This window comes from Leuciscus leuciscus (assembly GCF_965113295.1).
Source record: "Leuciscus leuciscus genome assembly, chromosome: 22".
Classification (NCBI taxonomy): domain Eukaryota; kingdom Metazoa; phylum Chordata; class Actinopteri; order Cypriniformes; family Leuciscidae; genus Leuciscus; species Leuciscus leuciscus.
Window position 1 is genome coordinate 3,985,111 of NC_138746.1, and position 27,357 is coordinate 4,012,467.

The 27,357-nt window shown below is 37.0% G+C and overlaps 1 protein-coding gene across 3 annotated transcripts in view; it reads right to left on the reverse strand.

Annotated features, from left to right (window-relative positions):
• tmem63ba (transmembrane protein 63Ba) overlaps positions 1 to 27,357 on the reverse strand; it is a 35,507-nt gene extending 8,150 nt beyond the window's left edge. Inside the window, exons 1-17 of one of the 3 annotated variants that reach the window (XM_082153328.1) lie at positions 27,096 to 27,357; positions 17,720 to 17,944; positions 15,630 to 15,709; positions 14,098 to 14,136; positions 11,130 to 11,220; positions 8,095 to 8,132; positions 6,962 to 7,104; positions 6,774 to 6,825; positions 6,577 to 6,685; positions 5,492 to 5,562; positions 3,493 to 3,573; positions 2,881 to 3,004; positions 2,090 to 2,223; positions 1,822 to 1,959; positions 826 to 979; positions 611 to 717; positions 411 to 497 (exon numbers count right to left, since the gene is read on the reverse strand). In XM_082153328.1, coding sequence (XP_082009454.1) covers positions 411 to 497; positions 611 to 717; positions 826 to 979; positions 1,822 to 1,959; positions 2,090 to 2,223; positions 2,881 to 3,004; positions 3,493 to 3,573; positions 5,492 to 5,562; positions 6,577 to 6,685; positions 6,774 to 6,825; positions 6,962 to 7,104; positions 8,095 to 8,132; positions 11,130 to 11,220; positions 14,098 to 14,136; positions 15,630 to 15,709; positions 17,720 to 17,914 — 1,643 coding nt within the window. In that variant the 5' untranslated portion in view covers positions 17,915 to 17,944; positions 27,096 to 27,357. Of the gene's footprint in view, positions 1 to 410; positions 498 to 610; positions 718 to 825; positions 980 to 1,821; positions 1,960 to 2,089; positions 2,224 to 2,880; positions 3,005 to 3,492; positions 3,574 to 5,491; positions 5,563 to 6,576; positions 6,686 to 6,773; positions 6,826 to 6,961; positions 7,105 to 8,094; positions 8,133 to 11,129; positions 11,221 to 14,097; positions 14,137 to 15,629; positions 15,710 to 17,719; positions 17,945 to 21,490; positions 22,974 to 27,095 lie in introns of those variants that run through there. The other 2 variants (XM_082153326.1, XM_082153327.1) reach the window with 2 other exon arrangements.

The window sequence follows — 27,357 nt, forward strand, 5'->3', positions numbered from 1 at the left end:
GTCCAAAATTACCTGGATAAAACAGTTTATAAAAATTTTTATTTATTTATTTATTTATTTTTTACAAAAAGGCAATATTTGTATTTGAAAAAGAATTTTCAGAATATACAAATTACTATAATTTCAAATTAAAATATACATAATTATAAATTAGCACAAATTTGCATACATCAAAAACGATATGTCAAAATGTTGTTTATTCAGGATAATGTTGCTTTTAAGAATAAATTCACCATTAAATTGTTTACATGCAAAATACAAAATTGGGGCTCAGTAGCTATAGTGAAACATTGTTGAAGGATACAGTCAGTGTTCTTTAAAGTTATATGAAAACTACAGGATAACTGTATTTTCTCATCGTTACATCTGTAGTTCTAACTTTTCGATGTAAACCAGGTATGATAAAATACCTGCTCAGGCCCAGAGATGGCAGCAGCAGAACCATAAAGATGAGGAAGGTGTAGCATTTGTGCATGGTGGTTCTGTTCTCTCCAGATCTGAGAAGCAAAGGTCACATACTCTCTTGAGTCCACCACAATATTTAGCTTAGCATCTATAAATGTTGAAAGCATTAAAAAAATACATTGATATACAGGGTTTGGCATTGTACCGTGTCCAGTGGGCCTCAAAGAAGGCAGAGTAGTAGACGATGGTGGGAAGAAGGGCCGAGAAGCACCACAACAGCAGGGTGGGAAAGAACTGAGTGATGATGGGGTTCTGGAGGAACAGACACAGAGGGAAAGGAGGGAGGTGATGAGTGATAGAGTCATGACCCCCATAGTCACACTGCATTGTGATGTGCATGATGTTTAACAGTCTCCTTACATTTAGGTACTCCACGGGTTTGGTGACGTTGAACTTGTCCATGGTGGAGATGATGATGGCAGGGGTGGTGAGGAAGAAGAGCAAGATGAAGAGAAAGCAGTTGATGACAAGGCAGCGGAGCCACCAGTTGAGGCCACCAGTGGACAAATGCTCCCTGTGGAGAACAAAGTACAAGGTACATACAAGATAATTTATACAACTACTACAAGTATATTCAACCTTACCTTGATACATACAGTACATTTACGTTAAGCAGCATTTTCTATATAGCAAATCTGACCTACTTGATATTGTCACAAAAATGTAAACTATATTATTGCCCAGTGATGTATATAAAAAGTTGGATAAATAGTACAACCTACTATTGTAAAATTGTATATATTACATCCAACTTTAATCTCATACATACAATACACTTCCAAAAAGCCATATACTATATAGCAATTCTCAGCTGCCTTGATTTTTTTATATTTCTTTGCAAAATGTAATTATATCCTCGGCCAGCTCTTTTTATAAAAGTGGATATACAAGTATGTCCAAATTCATACAGCATATCTCAACTGCTCGATTGCTTGTAATGTCCTAAAATGTAAACTGTAAAAATGTATATTGTTGCCCAGCTCTAATCTGCTAAATGCGACTATAGGGCATGAAGATATTATAAACATTAAAATCATATTTGTAAAGCTGCTTTGAAACAATGTGTATTGTGAAGTTACATATTGCATATTTAAATGGCAAGCCCTAGTCAATATCATATAGGCTAAGTAACAATAATGTTAATAATAATATGCTTTATGCAACTTCCAGTCCACAATGAAATATTGTGGTATCATCGATTTCAGATTTTCCTGCATGTAAAACAAATAGATGTATGGTTTATTCTGGCCAAGAACTGCCTATTAACACAGGAAGAAACTGACCAAAGTGGATCCTGTCTAGCACTTTGAAACAACAATCATAATAAATTCATGAGATTCAAGATGAGGATGTTACCAGTAAACATTCTGTGGATTTGGAGCATATGTGACTGTCCAGTTGAACGTGTTGAGCCCGTTGCTGAAGGGGGAGGACTTCGGCTCTCGTCGACAGTGGCAGCCATGACACTGACACGCATTAAAATCTTTCAGGATGCTGGGAAAGGAAAAAAAACAAACAGATATTATGGTACCTCAAAGAATACAATGGTACTACCATGATAATTTTCAGTACTTTGGTTAGTGTCAGATACCAAAACAGATACCAAAATTACTATTAGACTTACAGGGCTGTCATGGCTTCATTCTGGAAGGTAACAAAAGCCATTCCCAGAGGTTTAGAGTTGACTTTCTCACGTTCTTTTCTGTATTCTTCCTTTAGTTTGGCCTCAAGGTTAGTGTAGTAGTTGATAGCCTCTTCCTGCAGGGATGGATTAACATTACAAGAGTTAGACATCACTACTAAAATACGTTTTGTTGTAAAGACCCCATGAAATAAAAATATATGATATGATATTCTGGTCTCTAGATAGGACACAGGTCCCATCCTCAATGCAATGTGATTTTCTGGCCTGTTTGATCAACTGACATTGCATTTTGCGCAAAAGGAAAGGTGCTTTGAAGGGAAAAATGTCCTCCCTGTAACTTACTAGAAAGTCATTACAGTCATCGTCCAGAAGGGGGGGATGTGTGCTATGGAAAAATGGCTCTTGTGATAAACTGTAAGTCTGCTTATCTAATGAGGACACTTGGGAGCTGCTTAATATACCAGCGCTGATGTTGAACATGTCTCACAGCAGCAGAGCGTACATCATCCTGACTAATATGACTGTAAATACAATGAAGCGGAATTACAGGCAGCAAGACAGCGGCTCTGACATCCTGACTGCGTGTCTACTGGGGAAAGGTTATGCATTCATGATTTACATCTGAATGTGAAGTGAAATGCATGATGGTTCATGTACTAATACGAGATCTAGATACCCGCTACTATTCAGAACACTTTGGGTGGAGTGACTGGAGAGGTTATAATGCATGTGACATGTGAAACTCCCATGAGCCTCAGGGTGACACTGACCTGCTCGCAGCCATTGATGATGCAGCAGCAGAGGTGGCCGCAGGGTTTGGGGTTAATCATAGTGGGAATGTGCTCCTTGGCCATCAGGTCCGTGTAGAACTTTTTGCTGCGTTCGGCCTTTTTCCTGTAGCAATTTACATTAAAACATGATAATGTAAACAAATAAAAGAAAAATGTCAAACAAACAAACACATAAATAACTAAATGAAGTACCTGACTGGACAAGGGGCCTAATTTACCTGTCATTTACTATCTATCTTTTATTAATCACAGTAGAAATATAGTAGATATCAATGCTTTTATTTATTTATCACAAAAATATAGTAGATATAAAGGCTCTTTCTTTCTTTTATTTATTCATCTATCTATCTATCTATCTATCTATCTATCTATCTATCTATCTATCTATCTATCTATCTATCTATCTATCTCATAGTACATATCAATGCCATTTGATGCTGTCATTTTTATGCTAATTCTATTTTATTTATAAAAAAAGAAAGAAAAAGGAATGGACACAAATCGGCACCTTATTTACATAAAGTTCCTTGTGTACACAATACTTAAAATAGTGACTGAAACTTGTCTCATCTCAGCTTGTAAAATTTTTACCTTTCAGACTCCAGAGACATAAGCTTGGCAACATCGTAACAAATGCGAGCATCCAGAACTACGCAGTTTTCATATGCTTTCCTGGATATTAAAACAAAGAGATAAAAAAAGTGAGATTGTGTAAGAGACATAAAAAAAATAATAAAAAAAATCACATGAGGGGGACAGAAAGTATTTCTACTAATTCCCACTTTCTCATTTTAACGTGGCACTGGAACACAATGTTGATAGTGTTGCAGGAGCCAGACTTCACTATCGTCTGGCGCTCACTGTAGTTTATGCTAGCCAAGAATTGCTCACTTAGACAGAAAGCGACTGACCACCACGCAAAAGGAAGCCACTGCTTTTTTATGTGATGCACAGAGGCGAGTAAATCTAAAATCAATGATACCAAAATAAGACTGGCATGCAACAAATTGGTAGGCTTTTCAAATAATGACACAGCAGACTCTGTGAGACACGCTGAAGACAGGAGTGGTACATTTGTACACTATGAAGTCAAAATTTCCATCAGTTCTATGGGAGTCTACAGGGCTGATGATTTTTTTCCCAGTTGGCTGCAATAGGGCAGATTGCAAATATGCTTTGAGATGCCTGTGAGACTAAAGGCCCGTACACACCGGGACGAATATCGGCGCGCGTTATTCGCCAGCGTTTTTCAACGCGTTTTTTGTGTTAACACCCAAGCGATTTTCGCTGACGATGAGCCGAGTGAACATGCAAATTCATTCCCTGACATTAGATGGCGCTTAATGTAAAACAGAAATACAATACCACTCCATAACAGTCTATACTCTGCAATACCACTCCATAACAGTCTATACTCTGCAATACCACTCCATAACAGTCTATACTCTGCAATACCACTCCATAACAGTTCTCTTTTAACAAGATTTTTGTAGTCGCGTTTGTCATATAGTTCTTTATTCCGACACCAACGAGACCAGCAGCTCTACATTCATCATGCCTTGCATCTTCCTCGTCATTTCTTCCCGGCAGTGTCTGTCTATGGGCAGTGTAGACGCTACTTGGCGTATATCTTCTTCGCTGTTACGTTTGTGTGCTCGGCAAGACCGTTTTGTGTTTGAGCGCCCCCAAGTTGTGTTTTACTGTAACTTCAGAAGCTCCAGACACGTGAGCAAAAGCGGCAATCTCATTGGTCGGATAGTTTTTGACGCAGCGCGTCAAACCAAAAAAACGAACCCGAGGCGTTTAAAAAAAAATTACGCTTTTACGCGTGGCATTTTTCGCGTCGGTGTGCACACTCACATTGGCGCCCTTTGTTTAGTCACGAGGCGCTAAACGTCGGCGAATATCGCGCGCGAAATTCGTCCCGGTGTGTACGGGCCTTAAGGCTTGGGTATCAGTTCTACTTTATTATGTGTTTGTTCTACACATCCTCTTTATCCTCCATCTACACATCCTGCCTTCTATCTCTCTCTTTCTCACTCGGTCTGGACCCCATCTGTGTTTTCCCAGAAATCCTTGACATAGAAGCTGAAAAAGACATGTATTGTCCTGACACATTCTTCAGCAGTAAACGAGATTAGATAAACTGAGTGAATGGACACACTGAACGTCTTGTAGCCACATGACCACTTTCGAACAATTAAAACAGTTAAGGTTGTCATTTTCTTACATGTCTCAGGACTAAGCCTAGGCATCTTAGTGTGCTTGAATTTACTGTGTGGTTTGGGATAGTTCACACCAAAATAAAATCCTCATGTCCAAAAGAGAACACAAGAAGATCCAGCAAAAGGTCCAAACAACATTGGACACCCATTGAATTTCATTGTAAGTGGGAAAAACTCTTCAAAATATCTTCTCTTTTTTTCTACAGAAGAAAGTCATACAAGTGCATAAATTTGCGGAGATTTGCCCTTCCATATGTAAAGTGCTGTAACGAATTATAATTACACACTTCATCTTTACTGATGATGAGAAGGTAGATCCTAATTAGAGTGTTGAGACATAAAATGTGTTTTCAGCAAGAACTTACTCAAAATGCTGCTTTATATCACTCTCTTCTGCGTATTTTGCGATCCCGTTAATGAATAAAGTGCGTTTCACCTGTGAAAGGAGACAATGTGGAGACATTAGAGTACAGTTTGTTAGCATTAGAAATATTATTTCAACCATAATATTGATTGATGCTCTATGTTGATCTCCATTAAGCGAGCAATTTCATGCAGCACTAAACTATGGACCTTAGTTAGGATATACATATTTAATTTGATACAAAGGACAGCTAGTCTGTGAAGGGACATATTTATCTGTTCTTATCATATCTGTTCACTTTGTTATAAATCAACATGAAATTACCAACCAGGTTTACATTCTTTGATGATTCATCTGTGCACATTATAAATGTTTTCATCATTCATGTCATTTTTCATCAAAACATAATATGCCTTTGAAACGACTTATTTGCCAAGCTCTCTTATTTTCAAACTCCTTTTTCACATTTTTTAAATTCCTAATGGATAAAACCAAGTCCCACCCTTTTCAGGTTGAATATCCCGTTTCAAAAAATGTGCCAGATTACGCAAGAAAAGTGGGTTGCAATGGGCCGTTTACCCTGACTTTGGCTCATAACTCTCTCTCAGGGAAAGTGAAATATTTGAGTAATGTGGGTTTATGCCAAAATAAAATCTGAAAATAAAGAAATGTTCCTGAATTCTCAATTAAAATGGTTTTTACTGTAAGTAACTGAATTAAAACGGTAAAAATGGCCAGTGTTCTTCAGGGTTTAAAAGCAGAAATGTGAATCTTATAAGTTATGTTACAATTAATTCATGTGATACAGGACTTTATTGCTAAATATGCTGTGTAGACTATCATTTACTATTATAGTTTTTATTTATATTTTTATTTGAGTAGATCAAGTTAAACTAAATGAAAATGAGAAATGTTGCCTTGGCAACTAGCTGAAAAAAATAAATATATTTTTAATTAATGTTTACCTTATTTCAAGTAACGAAAATGTTGTTGTAATTAACTTGAATAACGCTGGCTGTAAATAGAAACTTGTACTGAACCCAGAACATTTCTTTGAAGTGTTTTGTGTAAGTTGTCTCTGCTCACCAAGTCATCCTCTTTGTAGTGCATCTTTGATGTGTGTCGTCTCATGCTGTACACAGTCAGTAACAGATATAAGCAGGCAAATGTAGTGTGCAACCATAGCAGGTTATTACTGAAACAGAGAGAAAAACAGAGCTGATGCATTCATCAACAATCTTTCAAAGGTCAAGTAAGTGTCACAGACAATAGTATATGCTTACTCAGAATATAAGTTGGCTATTGTAGTTCGCCCAAAACTGTAGGCATTATTTTCTGGAGGAAGAAAAGACAAGAAACAGGTTATAGGGAGTCTTTGGTCACATACACTAAAGGAAGAGAAACTCGAATGGCTGCATTCAGACACACTGTATAATCCCAGATGACTCACTCTTAAACTTTCTTGACTCACCTAATAGGTCTCCTGAGAAGTTAACGGGCAGGACAATGCCCACAGAGAGCACGCCCACCACCACCAACAGACCAATGATGTGCCGTTGGAATGAGAGGTAGTGGACGGCATCCTCGCCACACTTCTCCCTGATCTCGTCATCTCTGGAAGGGTGAGAGACATGTGTTAGTATACCATTACGATTTTTATTCATAATTAAATTGTTAACAATAAAATAATAATATAAATAAAATCTATACATTGTACAGCTGAAAAAAGTAAACTAGACATGTTTGACAAAATTTCATCTTTAATATTAATTAGTTTGTCTGAATTTTTCATAGTTTTTTTCTTCCATTTCTTCCAGTTCCATTTATTTGGTGCTTTGTTCAATCTCAAACCATTATTTTTATTTTTATTATTAAGATGTCTGCACAAGAGTTAACTGTAATCTGGGCAAACATTAAACTTTGCTGAAATTGAACGTCTCACTTTGGTCTACACTGGAAGTGTTATGTTTGCTCGGCTAAACTATAATTACTAAAACTAAAACTGAAGCTAAATAAATAATAAAAACTAAATAGACGCCATCCTCGCCACACTTCTCCCTGATCTCGTCATCTCTGGAAGGGTGAGAGAGATGTGTTTGTATACCATTACGATTTTTATTCATAATTGTACTGATATTATTGTAAATAATAATAATAATAATAAAATCTATAATTTATTAATATTATTTTTAATAAACAAGCACAATATTTAGTTCACAATATAAACAAAATAACACTATATTAATAAAATAATTGAAAACATTTGATACACTACATTGAAGTATTTGACATTATAGTGCATATAATATAATATCATTTTGGATAATCTTGTTATATACTTGTTATAACTGGAATAATTGGACTAATCTTTTTCTGGTGTATCGTTCCTACTTCCTCATTTCCTCTACTTCTAATTTGAAAAGGACCACAGACACTGCTGGAGTTTTGTGATAAAAAAATAAAAATAAATTCACACCATTTTGGATAGTTTTTGCAGTTAAGTATAGTTCCTATAGTTAGTAAGTCTTCACATTTTGAAGTTACAGTATATTGACATAAACAGAAATACAGTATGTTCATAAAGTAAAAGCAGAAATGACTCACTTTATCCTGAAGATGGCAGTTAGCCAGGAACAGAGACCCTACAAACAAAGAACATCAAATTCTTGTCAATGTACTCTCTCTAACTATTGTCTGTCAATCACCTCAACATTCAGAGACATTGACAATGTCTCCAATACAGTTTCAGGAGTTGTTAGAGGCTGCCTGTGTGCACGTGACACCTGTTTACATAAGTGCAGTTATTCCAGATCCCAGCAGGGAAGGGAGAGGCAAACAAATGGCTGTCAAAAGGCATGTGTGCGCCATTATGAAACCCACAGGTGTGTGTGCATTAAGAGATAGAGCTGTGGTAGATGGCAAGAAATACTGCCTGAACATTAGCGTGAGAGAGTGCATATAGAAAGTGAGCAAGGAAGACAGAGGGAATGTTCAGAATGGCAAACTTTTATTGCAGGTTTACTACTTTTTTCAGTATGCAGTATGAATACTGTGAACAGTATGCAAATTTTGCACAGAAAACCGGATGATCATCTGCTTTCGAGAGTGAACAGTTTCAATTGACTCATGCCAGGGCTTGCACCTCTCAACACGTGTCATGTGCTGCTTTGACCTTCACAAAAAAGCATTGCACATAAAATCGTATTTTATTTAAAAGTAACAATAATGTTTATTTTTATGCTTTTATTTTTAGCTTTAACTATTGTTGTAGTTAACGATACTAACCCTGATAAAGACACATAGGAACAATATTGTTGAAATCACTTTCAGAACGGCTTTTTCTAGCCGATGAACGAAAAATATTGAGAATCTGAGCCAATCAGAATCCACCCAACTTTAAAGAACTCAAGCATTTAAAGTGGCAGACACCTAAACTGCAGTGTACACTTGTAATAAACAGAACATTATTGGTCATTGGTGGACGCTAATGTAGTTATCGTTATACAACCCCATTTCCAGAATGGTTGGGACATTTTGTAAAATGCCATAAAATCAAGAATCTGTGATTTGTTAATTCTCTTGAACATTTATTTAACTAACAAATGTAAAAAGAAAATATTTCCAGTGTTTTCACTGACCAACTTAATTTTATTTTGTAAATATAAACATGTTTTGATTTTGACGGCTGCAACACACTCCACAAAAGGTGGGACAGAGGCATGTTTACCACTGTGTCACACCACCTTTCCTTTTAATTACACTTTTTAATAATTTGGGAATTTAGGATACTAATTGTTGCAGTTTTGCAAGTGGAATAGTTGCCCAATCTTTTCTGCTCAACAGTCCATGGTCGTCGTCGTCTGATTCTCCTTTTCATGATGGGTCATACATTTTCAATAAGAGACAGATCTGGAGTGCAGGGAGACAGTCAGGCACATCCCTCCTATGGTGCAGAGTGTCTAGAAACCACTCAGATTTAGCATGTGCAGAACGAGGCCTGGCATTGCTTCCCAGGGAAGATGTCATCTTGATAGCAGTTTATGTCTCTGTACAATCCAAATATATGCCTCCATGTCAGTGATACCTTCACACAAATGCAAGTCACCCATATCGCTTGCACTGATGCACCCCAATACCAGGACAGATGTTTGCCACAGCACCCGTCACTGATGAAAGTCTGGTTGGTCCCTTTTGTCTTTGGGACTGAGAACTCGATGTCTGTTTTTCCCCAAAACGAGCTGAAACATGGACTCATCTGACCACAGAACACACTTCCACTGATGAGCTCGGGCCCAGAGAACTCGCCGGCATCTCCGCATAGAACTGATGTATAGCTTTCTCCTTGCGTATCAGAGATTCCAGTGGCATTTCTTTATGCAGCGTCAGACTGTGTTAAGTGAAAATGGTTTTCTAAAGTACTCCAGAGCACATGTGGCTGTATGATGGTTTCTCATGCAATGCCGTCTGAGGGCTCAAAGGTCACGCACATTCAACAGAGGTCTCTGGATTCCCTGAATCTTTTTACAATATTATGTGTGGTAGATGGTGAAAGACATACATTCTTTGCAATCTTGCATTGAGAAATGTGATTTTTGAATTGTTTGACAATTCTCTCATGATATTTGACACTAAGTGGTGAGCCATGACCCATCTTTGCTTGCAAAGACTGAGAAGCTCCTTTTTCACCCAAACATAATACCCTCACCTATTACCAATTCACCTACTCATTGTGGACTGTTTCAAAAGAGTTGGATAATCTAACCTTTATAATCTTTTCACTTTTATTTTGCCTCTGTCCCAACTTTTTTGTAGTGTGTTGCAGCCATCAATATAAAAAAACTTTATTATCTATCAACCAGTGATAGAAATTTGTCTTAGGTTAAAAGGCTCACATAAACGCAGTACAATCACACACATCACAAAACACAATTAATCCAAAGAAAGTATCTTACAACAAATATGTAAATAAATAAACAAAGGCTTAAATACAATATACTAATAAAACTATTTGGTCCTGTAAGCCTTGTTTTTGGCCAAAGGAGCTCTATAGTGGCAACCTGATGGCAGTAACTGAAAAGAGGGGTACCGAGGATGAGAGGGGTCAGTAACGATGAAGACTGCTTTCGTCTTTACTGCACAGTTATCAAGATCTACAAGTTGAATCTAAGGGGTCCCAATAATTTTAGATGCCTGTTTGATTACTCTGGATAATTTTTTCTTGTTTTCAGCAGAAAGAAAAACCATTAAACCAGGATGCAATATTACAGGTCATAACTGATTCAACAAGAGAATGATACACTGCTGTCAAGATATTCTGTCTTACATTAAAACCCTTCAATGCCTATCAATCTCAGTGCCCGAATATGTGAAGGTCTCAACTTGTTCCGTTAACAAATCACAGATTGTGAATTTTATTGATTTTTACTAAATGTCCCAACTTTTCTGGAAATGGGGTTGTAGTTATCGCTCTTAGTGTGAATGGAATGCAAATTTACAGAGAATAATTATAAAGGGCTGAAAAAGGGCTGGTCTACACAATGTATATACTGTCTATACAGGTGTATACTGTGCAGTATGCTAGTATTCCATTCTGAACATAGCCATAAGCATCCACAAAGATGACATTGCAAGCTACTTACGTTGTCCCTTTGGTCAAAGTCGACCGAGCTGGACACAGAGGTGAGACGCTCGTATCGGGAGTCGGCAGGCGTCTGCATGGCGGAGGCCACACTGAACAGAGACACACATTATCAAACACATGCCCTTCTCTGAGCACTGAACTCAAGCTAACATACAAGTGTACGGTCACTTAAAGGCATGCCACTTCATTCAGCAGTTATTACAATAATGATTAGATTGATGTTGATAATGGAAGATCTGTAATATAAAGTGCTATGATCATGTTAAAGGACTAGTTCAACCCAAAACTGATCATTCACTGAAAATCTTCCTCTCTGCTGCAGTTCTCATTTCTCAGTTAAATAAAAAAATAATGAGGATTGTCACAGTTGTTATGTTAATGATGAGACAAACCCGCTGTTACGCACTTTGATGCATTATTTAAAATGAATCAATACAAACGAACAAGATTTCTACACATAAGATTTGAGAACTAATATTTCCAGCAAATAACACATGCTAATTCATTAATAATTTTATGGGGTTTTTTTGACAGTCAAGTCAAGATAAATGTATCTGTATAGTATATTCACAATACACATTGTTTCAAAGTATCTTTACAGAATTTTTTTTTGTATCTTAATATCTTCATGCCTTATAGTCACAATTAGCAAATTAGAGCTGGGATATATATATATATATACACACACACACACACACACACACACACACACACACACACACACACACACACACACACACACACACACACGTGAGTATACTATATGCATGGGGATACAGTTGGACATACTTGTATATGCAACTTAATATAAAGAGTTGGATGATAATATAGTTACATTTTGCGACAAAATAAATAAAATCACGCAGTTGAGATTTGCTATATATAGTACGTATCGCTTTATGTGAGTGTACTGTATATGTTTGCGGATGAAAATGCATACAACGGATAAAAGTGGATTATATTAGATATTATATTATCTAACTTTATATACACTTTACATTTCGTGATGATAAACAATCACACAGCCCAAATTTACTATAAAGTATATATTGCTTTATGCAAGTATACTGTATGTATGCAGGTGTAAGTAGGATGTACTAAAATATCCCAATTTTTCTATGTCTTGTCTTAATCCAAATTATTATCTGGCATGGAAAAAGAGCAAAGGGTGAATAAACGACTATTCCTTTAATAATCTTTACATACCGCCAATGTTGATACATTTTTTAATGCTGTTTATGTCTATGTGGTGTTTTTAATATGCTTTAGCACCCTCAAGCGCCCCTGTAGAACTGGGCCTGTCTGTATAATTACTTTTCTTTTGAATCAGTTTCGGGTTCAAACATATATGGCTGAATATTTCCACTTGCTATCGTGTAGCGTTTGCTATAGTTGGCCAAGTGGATTAGGTCGTTCAAGCTGAAGTGCGATTGAGTGGAGCCTGAGGTGGGGACTAATTTGCACATTCATGGCCCCACGTATACTAACAGCAAGGGTATAGTTTTCCTTAAGCTATTTTAAGGCATGAAGAAATTATTTTCACAGAAAAAAAAAAAAACTTTTAAATATGTCATTGTGATTATTAAAGATTAGTTTTAATGGATAAAATGATTGACCCCAGGCGGATTTTAAGTGATGGGCACGGCTAGGCCTTCCAGGCTCAGATTACCCCAGCTCCATCAGGGCATATCAAGGCTAACCACATGTTGGGCATGCAGCAATAAGTGACTGTGCACATACAAATGCAAACACAGAATTAGCATCAGAGGCTCAGGGGCATTACACACAGATTGTTCACAAAGAGACTGCAGTAAACCTATAAAGGAGATGAACATGCAGAGAGGAGCATACATTTGATTTGAGGCAGAGCGTGTTAAACAGAGATACACAAAGACACTACTTTAACATAGATACAATGACCTCCAAAAGCCACAATTCATAAGTATGAACTTCAGTGCATTAAATAAAATATCCTAGAAAGCTGCAAATGTATTTAGCTGCCTGTCTTTAAAATAAAACTGGCAAATTTGGCATTCTGTTTGATAATTTGCAATCTAATATGCAAGTGTGCCTTAAATATCAAAATAGTTTTTGGGGCCAGTGTATGTGTCATTCTCTGGCTACAATATCCACAGACATTTGGACTGATTCTATAGGACAACTTCTATAGGGCCCTTCTAATAAGTGTCAGTGCTTATTGCTTTTCAATGACAAAAACGGTCAAACAACCGGACAAATCACAGGTATTCATCAAAACAAAGTCTTCCAGTCACACAGGGGTTTTCTATGACATCACAGGATTTTTTTTTACCTCTCCCTGTAATCCTCTTCCCTGTGGGACCTATAGGGTGCAAAGACCCTGGCCAGAATGTTCACGCTTACAACAACGAAAACATATAATTTAATGGTGAAGTGTGTAGTTTTTGCAACGTTACAAAGAGAAACTATCAGTAAACCATTTGTAGTTTGACTTCCTATAAGTCCAAGACTGTTTTTTTTTTTTAGCAGTCTGTTATGTAAACAACTTCTGTGAGTTTGAAAAGAGACCGACTACCTGTTTAGCAGAACAATGGAAGACAGGGATGAGAAAATGTAGTTGGAGAGTTTAGAGAATTTGTTTGGAAACAATTATTTATGCAGTTTCATTTGGTGATGCGAGTGGCACGGAAATTACACACTTCGCCTTTAAAAGACACAAATCCACAAGAGACACATATTGATTAGCTCAGGTAAATGTGATGATTATCTTGAGAAACCCTCAACCAATGGACTCTAGGAAAGAAGTAAATTAAAAAGGACAAGAGAAAGAAGTGAAAAGAGTTATTAGGAGACAGATACACAGTGAACAAATTCACCCCAAATCCACCCGATAGACACACAGCAGAAGAAATGCCAGAGAGCAAATTCAGAAAGCAGACACAAGGTGTCCTTGGAAGAGAGAGCTGAAGTGTAAAAACAACACATACTATTCCTCGTCCAGACGTTGATAGTGCTGATTCCGCCTACTGATGAGGGAAAAGAAGTTATTCAAGTTCATGCTTGACAGAAACTTGTCAAAATATGAGAGCATTCATTCAGAGGAAGAGGATATTACTCAGCTGAGATGCACTAACTGAGATGACACTAATTAAACTTTTCCTATGACTCTGTGATGCAAGTTATTACATGTAATCAGAACAAATCTTTGAGGAATTTCACATTATTGGTTTTAGATGTCATGAAACATATTTTTTATTATAAAATAATAAAGTAAAGTAAATATATAAGAATAAAACCATTCTAAAAAAATACCACAAAATTGTTTAATCCTTGATTCTGATTGGATTGCATTTTTCTTGAGATAACTGCACGTATCTCCAGTTTTAGTCGGCAGCTTTACAGTTCCACATCACTTCACCACAGGGCACTTTCAAACTAGTAATGGTGGCTTGACCTGTTTGTAAGCAAGATACTAAATCTGTGACAAAAGGAAACTGGAAAAATGTCTTGGGACAAACATATGTACACATGTGGTCACCATGATACAAGTGCAGTATGAATTATTTATAAAAAATGTAATGCTTAACCAAGTTGTAACAAGCTTCATGATCTGACTTTTCAGGATTTCACTTTGACCCCAAACAACATTTCTAATGTTTAAATTGAAGACTGGAAAGTCATAATGTAGGTGTTGCAATTCAGGGAAATGTTTATGGAACCAAATGTTCAAAATAGATCAATGAATGCTGGGTGCACACAAAATAAACCATTTCATTTATTTAATTGTTGACACTTCTTTAAAAAAAAAAAAAAATACTGACTCAAAATACTGAATCATGACTTTGTTAAAATGAATGTGCTATCCTGAAACATGGAGAGAAGGTTCTGACATCAGAGTAGTGACTATGGGATCTGACTGGACAAAAATTTGAGATGCCCAGAATATAATCTGATCTCCCATAAACACAATCTCTAATGCACTTGCGTGCTGCTCAAACCAGTTTCCAAGTCGCTAGATGTGAGTGTGATTGAAAGGCAGGGTCATATTACTAATAGAATAAGACTAGCTGAGCTGTCTGAACAACCAATCCATTGGATAAACCCATTAAGCAGCAGCCGAGAGCATGCTGTTGTCTTACAGCATTCAATGCATTCCTGCACGAGGCATTTTCTCTTCAATTCGGACAAATCAAAGGTCTACATCATGATTGATGAATCCAGTGTCCAGCTGTATATATTTAGTCTGGCAGAAAATGCCAGAAAATGTTACTCAATGTTGGAAAGATGAGTGTTTGTTTGGGGTTAGATTGGGACCAAGAGCATGCTGTGAACGCAGCCAGCTGAGGCCGCAGTATGAGTCGCTGAAATAGGACCGTACAAGTGCTGTCTTTATTATTTTTTTTATTGTACTACAATGAAAATGACATCAGAACATTTGAAAGAATCAGGCCGACATTTATTTTTTGTCTAATATTGTGTACTACAAAAAAGCTACTGTATGGAATATAATAGTTATTACCTGTCGGCATCAGAGACCAATGCGAGACGGCCATAATCCCACGCCACCTTCCTCAAGAGAGAGAACACACATAGCAGCACCTGGAGACCCAGAACATACATGTTACACAATCAAATTCACATCTCATTCCACAAATGCATTCAAACACAAATTCCTGTTCACAATGCCGCAAACATGCAAACTGAACACAATTAAGAAACACATTCCTAAAGTGCATAAATTTAGAATCACATCAAAACTGGAACATGTTACTCTACATAACTGTAGTGTGGATTATAAAGGCCCACAGAATTCCACAGAAAGCTCGGCAGACTTCCACAGAATTCAAAGCATTTTTACACACTCCCAGTCACTTTTATTAAAGTGCAAACAAGAAAATGGCTTTCATAACCCATTTTACTTCTACATACTTTACTTTTATCCATTGGGAATCGATTGCATAATGAAAAGTGGGCGTTCCATACTAGAACTGACATGTTTGTGAATTTGCAATTAATTGAACAATGAACAATTAATTTATTGCAGTTGGCTCCCCTCTTGAAACACCACTGGCACTTATGAGGACGCATTTTGACTGAGACATGGAGGCTAAAAGTCACGTTCACACTTGAGAGCATCTGGATGCAAGTTAACACTTCTTTTTAAATCTATGATTATTTGCTATTATTACTTTACCACTAGTCAACATTAAATGATGAATGAAATGGAAAATGCAATGACATAGATACATTCGAGTGTAATGGATTATTGAAAAAGAGAAAAAGGTTCTATCCATCAGTTGTTGATTGGAATTTGAGATGTGGGCGTTGCTTTTAAAAATGAATGCAATATTGCCTTCTGATAGTGGAGAGGTGGCGTTTAGAGGTGAAGTGAACCCATGATTGGCATATGTATAGTTAGTCTCGCATAGCCAGACGTTCAGACTGACGGCAGGAGGTCTGGACTTTATCGCAGCTTTCATTGGCCAAGGACTTCCCAAGAGGACGTTTGACTAACATCTAACGCAACCAATTACAGTTCGGTTTGTTCCGCGTCATGTTTAGGGGCGTGAAAATGTAAAGTTTCCCTACAATAACAGCCCGGCGTGTGTCTAATAAATGATTAATTCAAGAACGTTGTGCAAATTTACTGCAACAGTGGAGCCGTGACAATCTAGCTTTTAGTTGATACTGGTAAGCGCTTATTATCACAGTCGTAACCATGATGGCTTTCTTCTTCCACGAGGGGTTTTGGCGTCACAAAGGCTTTGTTTCCATGTGGACCGTTAAAGAATGCATCACACACGTCTCCCATTCTGTAGAATTCAACCAACCAGATGCAACTTTGAAAATCCTGAAGTGTTCCAGTTAAGTGTGCCATACGCATCAGATGTTCAGCCAACGGTCTGTGGGCGTGACGCCTGAGGCTGAGACTAACTAATAGTAGTCAATGAACTATAAACTGGGTTAAGATAATGTATTTTAAAGTCGACATGAAATCAAAATTGACCCTATTTACTTTGTTAGCACATATTACTAGTCTTGTGGTGAACAATTAATCCGTTCAAGTTAATACACAGAAAAAAATAGTTTGCCGTGGTAATCTTTAATCAAAATCTGAAAAGTTATTTCCGGTCTGGAATGGCGTTCCTTTTCTGATGACGTCAGTTTGACGGCTTGGGTTGAAAACGCTTAACCACTCGCCTCAAACCGTTAGTCTGCTATGAGCAGAGATGGAGAGAAGGAGCGCTAAAGTAAAACCTTGCCCTCTGTTCAATATTCCCTTTCACTTGGAAATACGTCACAACACTGGAGAAAAGTCATTTGCTAACTTCCAGTTCATGGGGACTTTAACATAAAAAATCTTACATCAACATTTAAGTGGTCAAAATGACTGGAGAATTCTGGCACACACCACCAGAGAAAATCTTTCACCGGAACATTGAGTTTACAATAAAATCTATAACATGCATTTCCAAAACAGTGCGCAACAAGACCGGGAATGTGTGTTAAGAAAGTAAACGGGGTCAAGATTAATTTCATGTTGACTTTGAATGACTAACTCATGGCAAATGAACAGAAACGGAAAATTGTAGGGTTTGTGATGCGCACCAAGAAGCACATGAAGTCAAGGGCGAGTACGGTGGGCACTCCTCCGAAGGGCAGGCCCTGAAGCACGGTGCTGCGGATCCGGCCCGTATAGCAGTAGTCCTTGGAGCTGTTGGAGCTGGAGCAGTTGTGCTGGCCTGTGCAGACCTCAGCTTCACTGCTCACAGCCATCATGAGCAAAACTAAGACAATCAGCATCCTCAGTACTGCTGCATCCTGAAACTCCACCTGTTAGGAGACAAGAGGAAGAGCGTTACGAATATACTTGCACATAGATGATGACCCAAAGCTAACAGAAATCGACAAAAAGCTCTAATACTGATCACCTGGGGTCTTTAAAGGGATAGTTATGGGAAAACAAAGGAAAAATAGTCAACATTAACTTGAGTGATGAGTCTGTCATCCTTCCGGAAATCTTTCATGTTTTACAAAAGAGAGAAATTCAAAGAAATTTTGAACAACACAAGAGTTTTTTTGGGGGATTAACTAATCCTTTAAGAACTGGCATTTAGCATTCAGAATTCATTAAGAATTAGGCCTAATTATCTGAACACATTTAAAGATCGAAAGGCTGAAATAATGATAAACAATGAACGCAAAGAGAACGGTTTTGCAAAGTATCTTACAGGAAAGACCAGTTCTGTAACGCTCAATATCATAAATCTGCTTCGTGTCTATGACGTCTAAAGGTGTAACTTGGCGCATTATGTAACTGCATGAAAGCTTTGCTGTGAGTGACTGACAACACATCTCTACATTAAGAGATCTGTAGAGCTCCAAGGCTGTGCATGCTGTGCTCTGGCATGCTACCGCTGGCTCAACACAGACACATCTATATTCCTCCTACAGTGAGATCAGCCACTAAACCACTTGACAATGGACAAACAGGCCGAGCCATCTCTCTGAGGCAAAATGCACCAACTGTACCGAGTTCTTCCTGAGGGAACACTGTCTAAAATTGCCAGCCAGGAATATACATTTCAAATACTAAGGAATATTTCACAGTAATTAAAAATGTTTTTATTTCTTCTGTGGAACAAATTAGGACGCTTTTTGATGAATATATGCACAGCTTTTTTCCATATTTTTTTCCCCTCAACCAAAAAAACTCCATTAAAATATTATAAAAGTAGTTTACAGATAATACAGGTTTGAAACAACATGGTGAGGGTGAGAAAATAAATTCATTTTTGTGTGAACTATTCCTTTAATTTGATAAATTGTCACGTTTAGTTAGTTATTAGTTTAGGTATTAGATTAAACATTTTCTTTACTTGAAAAAAAAAAGGTTAACTAAAATAAAATGCATATATTATATATATACTGTATATATATATATATATATATATATATATATATATATATAAAACAACCTTTAATATTTATTTTTTCAGCTAGCTAAAATAAAATAATTGAAATCAAATTGAAATCAAATGAATAAAAACTATATAGACATTTAAAACCAACTAATATAAACGACAAAAACGCAAAACAAACTTACTAAAACTTTAAAAATGAAATGAAAACAGAAAATATAAAAATAAAAAAAGATTCAAAATATGAATAACTATAATAGTATCTTAATGATACTAAAATAATACTGCTTTAAATATGCAATAACGTGGGGTTAATTGAGTGCGTTTAACAAATATTACCATTTAATCTGCTGGTCATTTGATCATTTATTGTTCAAAGGATGCAAGGAATCTACTAAAGCAACAACATACACACACATTTGGCTGTCCAGTGTGAATTAATGTCAGAACCAAAGTTATGTTAACCGTGACAGCAGGACTCTGACTTTTCCGATGGAAAATAAATACAGCATATAAGGGTGATGGGGGAGAGAAAGTCACACGCTGCGTTTCATAACAAATCAAACTCTGTGCCAAGCCAGCTCAAGGTGAGGTTAGTCATCAGCATATCATCTTTGACACCAATTCACTTCCAAATTCCAATACTTTATAAGGAAAGGGAAGACTTTTTAATTAATTGTTTAACAGCAGAGTTCCTGGTTTAAAAACAAACAAACACGTTACCCTTGATTCTTCAAAGAAATCTCCACCAATCAGAGAATCGTGACCAGCAATTAGCGCCAAAAAACGCCCATCCACTCCCATTGGACTGCAAATAATGTAATAGTATGTTCCCTATGTTCTCGAACTACTTAAATATGTGCATATTTTGCAATAAACATAATTATTTTATTATTGTAGTTCTTTCCCTCATTAAAGCTGTTTCGTATATATTCCTGTACTTTGTCTTTTTGTTTCAAATAGTTTATAATGTTGCGATTTGCCTCGTAGCTGTTTGGTTTATGGCTTGTAACTCTTAAATGAAGGCTTTTATATATATATATATATATATGGGCAAAATACTTCAGAAACTAAGACTGCTAAAAAAGTGATAGTCTCTATTGCACTCTATAGTCTGTGTTCTGGGTTTGTTCAAACTTCTGCAATTGTTACTGGCGCAGTTTTTCACACAGAACAGAATGAAACAGTTAAAAGGCCAGATTAGATAAATGATTTAACTGTGTTAAATTCAACGTATTGAATTAATCGCAAATGTAAACGGCAAATGCATTGCCTTTGCAGATTTAGAACAGTTCCTTTGAGACAGATGGCTGGGACATCCACCCCGCTGCTGTTCTTCTGAACTCAACGCTAATGCCGAGTCATGAAAACAAACAGCGCATGACAGCAAACGTTGTGACAGCCAAGCTCTAATAAAAGCATCAGGTTGCAAATGATCCATATTACAGAGACTTATTCACTGACTGACTGCCTTTACTTATGTTCAATTAAGCCTGCTGTCACACAGACCGATCTTGTGATTTCCTGGCATCAGCAATGCTCAAAAACACACACTGCTGAGTCTGACAGCCACAAGTCTGAATATAACAGCCAGTCTCATCTTGACAAACCAAGGCCTTACGTTGACATCCTCCTGATGTCGTAAGGTCGAGCGCTGATTGATTCCTGTTTTTCAGACATCTGAAAAAGTGGTCAACAGATCAATAAGAGAACTGATTCTGAAACTACAACAAAGCATACGCCTTCCCGGAACATGCTGACACTTGTTAAGTTCTGACCTCAACAAGTTTGACAACGTTACAAATCACTGCTGATTTGTTTGTTGAATTCAATTATTTACCTAGCTCACAATCTTGCGTTCATATCATCGATTAAGCCTTGCTTCAAATGAAGAGAAGTTATAGGCTACTCCAAGTCTATGTTGATGAGGAAACTTTAAAGCAGAAGAATATCAGACAAAAAAAATATGCTGTAACATCATGTCTCCAGTGCTGCGGCTGCTGAAACATTTAATCTATAGCACAGCTTCTCTGACCTCGTTCGTGCAAGTCTCATTACACTGGGCTCAGCAAAACTCACATGATCTTTAACAGTTAAGGTCATCATCTCAGGCCAACGAGTCACATTAGAGTATTGATCTGTACAAGTTCACAACACCTGCAGCATTTACTAATATCAAACTTGGGCAAAATTGAGAATTTAAAAACTGGCTCCCATTTGAATCATGAGTGTGAATTCGAATCGAATGTCAGATCACATGATGCTGAACTGGAATCACAGGAAAAGCAGTCCCTCCAGGATTTCGAGATTCTGCAATTGCAGAATTTAATGCAAAACCAAACAAATTCTGTGATATTCAGGGCTTGCAATTTTTCTAAATTGCTGCAGATTTCCCACAGATTTTGGACCTAGACGCATCGTATGATGTCACTGAAACACGCATTCAGCCAAAACCCACTTCGAATCGATCGTTGGACTTCTGTTTGCACTATTGCTTCGGCAATGCATCTGTCACTCCCAGTCAGTCAACCACCACAATCCTGCTCCCACTGTAAACACACACACACACACACACACTGAGTGACATCTTTTCAATCAACCAGTTCAATTTATCAACACTGACTGTATGCTGTGTAAAACAGTCTCACGCACTCTGTGAACAATCCCACTAGAACAAGGAAAGGAGATGCTAAATAATAATGTAATTCACTCTCTGACAGTAGGTGACGCTTATGGAACAGCCGTGAGACACCGAGGCCCAAACTGAGCAAAAATAACAATTTGGTGCAGTTATTATTTATATGGCCAAAAATATAAATTAATGAGATTTATATAACAGTATAGCAGATTAATGACATAAAATGCATAATATAATTTGGCATTCTATATTTCATTCATACATACATTTTAACACAGTTTTTCTAATGCTAAGTAATGATTTTGCTCCAAATATCATCTGTTTCTTGAGATGTGTGTATGGTAATGTTTTGTGAGATTCATACTGACAAATGAAATGTTCATGAAATGTTATGAATTTATATAAAAATAATTATAATTATAATTCTGCATTCAATTTCATGGTATTCGTAATATAATTCTTAATGTTGCACAACCGTGAAAAATACATTAGCATTTCTACTTTTTCAATTGAGAGTTGCAGCAAGTGACCTTGGATCAGCTGAAACAACTGCTATTGCCTGTAAAATCCCAATAAACAAACAAACGAGTGATTTCTACACCCAAAACACTATCATTCTGCAATGTTAACATATAATAACCTTTTATGCCCTGTCGGACTACAGTTTGGCTTTCATGAGAAACACAGACAAATCAAATTGCTTTGGATAAGAATGTGCCGTTCAGATAATCTGTTCTTTCGGGTTGTTGGCCTCAAGGTGAAAGGAAATAGTCGCTCATTAACCACCACATTACAAGAGTGAAGTAATACTGGCACCATTTCATCGTGCTAACAGCAGAGCAGTAAATAACATATTACAACATCATATCCAAGGTCAAAGTGATTCCACTTCACAAACACTATCAGCAGTCTTAAAGGGATACTAGAATACTTTCGTTTCACTGGACTGTAATATATGACAACAATTAATCCGCCACTCTTTTACTGTGGTATCACTGTCTGTTACTGAATTTCATCACCTGTATCTACCAATGAAATATATATTACCTGATCAAGTGCTGAACACTTTTGCCACTTTATTTTTAACGTGTGATCTCTATATTAATTTTCATATACCTTTATGTCTGAATGCAATTGTCGAGTGTCTCCTGTTTCAGCAAACTGATTCTCATCACAAGTATTGTCATCATGTCCAGTGACAGGATTTAAAGGGGTCCTATTATGCTTTTCCACTTCTTTAACTTAAGTTAGTGTGTAATGTCGCTGTTTGAGCATAAAAAAAAGATCTGCAAGGTTACAAAACTCAAAGTCCACTCCAAAGGGAATTCCCTTTTCAAGAACTACAACAAACGGCTCGTTTGGACTACGACACGATTTTATGAAATCCACGGAATATGCAAGAAAGGGGACGAGGCCTGGTTGAGCTGCATTAGAGAAGACAGTGTTGGACGCTATGTCAAAGAGACACCGTTTTTTCTACAACGTTTCCGAAACTCCTTTGTTTGACCTTCCTAAGGCTGATAAAATGTATTTTAAACACTGTTCCTGAACATGATTACCCCAACGTTCATCTATGCTCTGCACATTTTATGGAGAACAGTTTGTTTTCTGTTTGCTATTGTAAGCTCTCGCTTTTGTAAGATGGTTCACCGCTCCTTAGAAAAATTAACCATGGTTTTATGATCGATTACTGTTTGTATTAACTTCGTTTTCCGACAAATATCACGATTAAACGGTGGATAACATCGTATCTATAATGTGTACGAAAATTCCAAAAAACACACTACCCTGAAACATCCTGTGAAATCCGTGCTTGCAAAGTCCGTCCATGAAATCTGTTCTGGATGCTGCTCTTGTTCGTTAACATTGTCAGGGTCTGAATCGGGCTCGAATTGGTTTGAAATAACCTTAATATTTACACTAGAGAAGAACGCAGTTATGGAGAGGCGGGACATCAGCTGCTGATGGAACGGCAAAAAGAACGCAAAAATCACTAAGCAACAGTAAATAGGACGGCGTAGGGGATAATTTAATCATCTGACAAAATACAACAAAAAAAAGAAAGTGATTTTAAAAAGCAAGAAAAAGGTTGCTTTCGGCATTTAATGATATACAGAAACAATTACAATGCCACATAACCTAAAACATAACATTAACTTTATTAATCTGTCACGTAGTAGCGACTGCGGCAAATCAGCTGCTCTCCCGTAGTAGAAGGTTGAAGTTTACAGTAGAACTTCGCGAAGTAGCAGTTAAAGTCGCGCATGCGCAATAGAAGGACAGAGTGCCGTTGCCGTTCCACCAGAGGCTGTTGCTTAAAGGAGCTGTATGTAAGAAATGTATTTCAATTAATCATAAAATGGTCCTGATATGTCACTAGACATTAAGATTGCAGTACCAGTTTTGGCCACAATCTTACATACGGCTCCTTTAAAGGTTGTATCAGTGATTTCAGGCCCAAAAAAGGCCCAAACATAAATGAGCACATTCATCTAATCTTTCCTAACGATCCGCTAGCTGCCCGCCCCATAAGCAGGCCGTCAAAAAAACGCGTCTCTGTAGGCAGCCTAGGCTCTGAGATCTGCACACAAAAACAATTGGTTTCACCAACCACTCAAAAACCAAAATAAATAGTGTTCCAACCAATCACCGACAGCGGGTGGGTGTTGTGAGGTTTTGCGCTCATGCACGGCTGCACGCGAAGTCGGAGTCACGAGCGCAAAACCTCACAACAATACAACCTTTAAAGTCCTTATTTCCCGAACACGAGCTAAGGCTGCCAATCACAACACACTGGGCCAGCAAACCAATCACAGCACATTTTGTATTCCGGAAGGAGGGGCTTCATCGAAATCGGCATGTTCGAGCCAGACTGGGAAGAGAGGTGCTGTAATAATGTAAAATATGTGAAAAATAATGCATTTTTTTAACAATCAAGCATTAGGCTATAGTACACCCCAAAAACTAAATCAAGACTTTGTAAAAGGGCATAATAGGACCCCTTTAAAAGATGACAACTGATAGCTGTGCAGATATCCCACACACCCTGAAAATATTATAAAACAGATAACAGTTAAATCAGTTCAATTCTGATTAGTAAAACCTTCAGCATGCACAAACAAGTTTATATTTTTTCACTGCAGTGCATTACAGAGACTCATAGAGATGTGTATTTTTTCTGAAACGTTGCCCAGTGAAGAGCAGTGATAGGCCGAAATATTGGCCAGGCTGATACATGTGCTGAATTTAGCCATTTGAAAATAATCCATTCACCAAAAAAAACCACTTTCAAAAGTGTTAGTTCACCCTTGTGCCAGAAAGTGCCAAAATTAACCACCAGCCTTGTCAATGTTTATTAAACTACACTCTAAAAAGAATCTGTGAAATGTATGGTTAAAAAACAGCACCTGTGGTTGTCAGTTAAAATATACAATCAGCTGTCAGACAAAGTTTTTGGATTGAAATTATTTTACAGCAAAAATTATATTTCATTAACTGATATAATGTTAATAAACCAAAGTACTCAAATCTGTTTAGTACCTTTATAATACTGACAACCATCATAAATACGCAGGTGGTAAAAATAAAGCCAAATGATAAATGAAACCATCGAATTGTGGAGTTAGATCTAGGCCTATTACAGTTTTTCACTGTATATAAATAAGGCAATTAAAAGGATTTTACCATAGCATTTCAGTCTTTTACTGTTAAAATTATGATAATTTATGTTTCCAAAACAGTTTATTCTAAGCCAACATTGTATAAAATAAGTGTTTATTTTGTGTCAGCAAATAGAGCATGGTCAGTCTTTCACCCTGGGCTCTTAATATCAGTATTGCCCATTGAAAACCAGTCAACCACTTATAAAGCACACCAAGCATGAGGACAACATTACTAAGGCTCATGTGGAGGATAGCACATTTGAATCTGGTTTGCTATACCATGCAAACTGTACATTTGAGTCAGTGAGAAGAAAGGATATGTGGTGTGACATATGGAACATATGGTGAGCCCCAGGAGCCAGTTGTTGCTTTGCTGAACAAGACCTGAAAGGAGCTTTGTAAGATATGAAATTCTCCTCAGTTTGATCAAACTCAGCCAAGCCCAAGGGGTAAACTGCATTCCGGCTCCTGAGACAATATTAAACTTGGAGTGAAGCGTTCATCTGTTTGAAATGCACTGAAATGGTTTTAAAACTGTATCCAATTTCTTGAAGCCATCTCCAAGACACCAAAGAGCTCAATTTATTGATTTCGTTGCACTAAGCTCTGTGCCAGAGGCCAAATGCAAACGCGAGGATCAACCAACTGCTGCTACAACAGAACTGAGTGATTTGCCACAGGATAATCAAACTTGGCAGGCTTAAAGTTTTGTACTTTTAACATCACAAAATCATTGGGATACCAATAAACAACTAGTTAAACTCAAGGGACATGAAAAATTAAAGTCAAAGTAACTAATTAGTGCACAAAACAAACAATAAACCACATAATCTTATTCCTCATATAACTATAAAATCATGCTATTCTAATGTTTAGATCAGGGGTTTCAATCTTTAGACGCCACAGAAACCCCTATGGTCATCCTTGTGCAAGGGACACCAATGCTAACATTTCAAACGTAGCTTTAACTTTTCGTGTATAAAGACCCAATTTATACTGTCAATTTGTTTATTAAAAATATGTGGAAAATATTTGTACTATGTATTAAGTCAAAAAAATATATAAAAAAATCTACTCACTATATTCCCGTACTGTTAAATGTATGACTTGTTTAAATCAAATGTATTGTTATATTTGTAAATGTACTTATTTAGTTAATTTCTATAGTTTAATTACATTTACTTAAAATAGAAAATGCTATGGATAAATGTTTATCTTTCATACAGCACTAGTCATATTCTAGTCAGATGGATCAGAGAATATGTGTCACTGGAGTACATCATAATCTGCTATTATACTGGTGAGGATTGACACTAATCATCAGATTAGCTATGCTACATATCACCTCACGTTCCCCTAACTCAAAAATAACCACAGAATGTATTTATTTATTTACATTAAACAGACTTTAAGAAAAACAGTTGATGAGGCTAATCAATCCAAGCCATAATATAACGTCAACATGCTAGCTATAAACTGCTTGAGAGTGAGACCACTATATTTAGTCATTATAGATAAATGACAGTGAATTATGTACTGATCTACCTTAAGAATAATTACTAATAAAGTTAAATACTTGTATAGTTAGCTACAGCTAATGTGCCTAGCCGAACTGTTAGCCACTTTGTTGTGATTTCTCACCAACTGGTTTAAATGACTTAACATTGGTATAGGTTTACTTCTACTAAAGCTAAGCATCACAATGATCAGACTGACACTGCTCAAACTAGTTAGTTCAGGTGGTAGAAGTTAAGTTAACTCACCTGGCCGGAGCGGTCAAAGCCAAAGTAGCTCTCGGTTAGCTACTGCTGTGATATCCCAAAATAACCGCAATAGTATCAAAAATTCCAGTTCAGGATTTCCTCGGAAAGGTTTAATAGTGTTCGGAAAAACAAAATGCTTAGGATTAGGCCATTTTTCAGTTAGTGTCTCATCTACGACACTGACACACAACAAGCCCTAGCATGGCTGTAATGGATCGGGCCGGTGACGATGTATGTGCGGTTGATAGGCAACCCACGAACT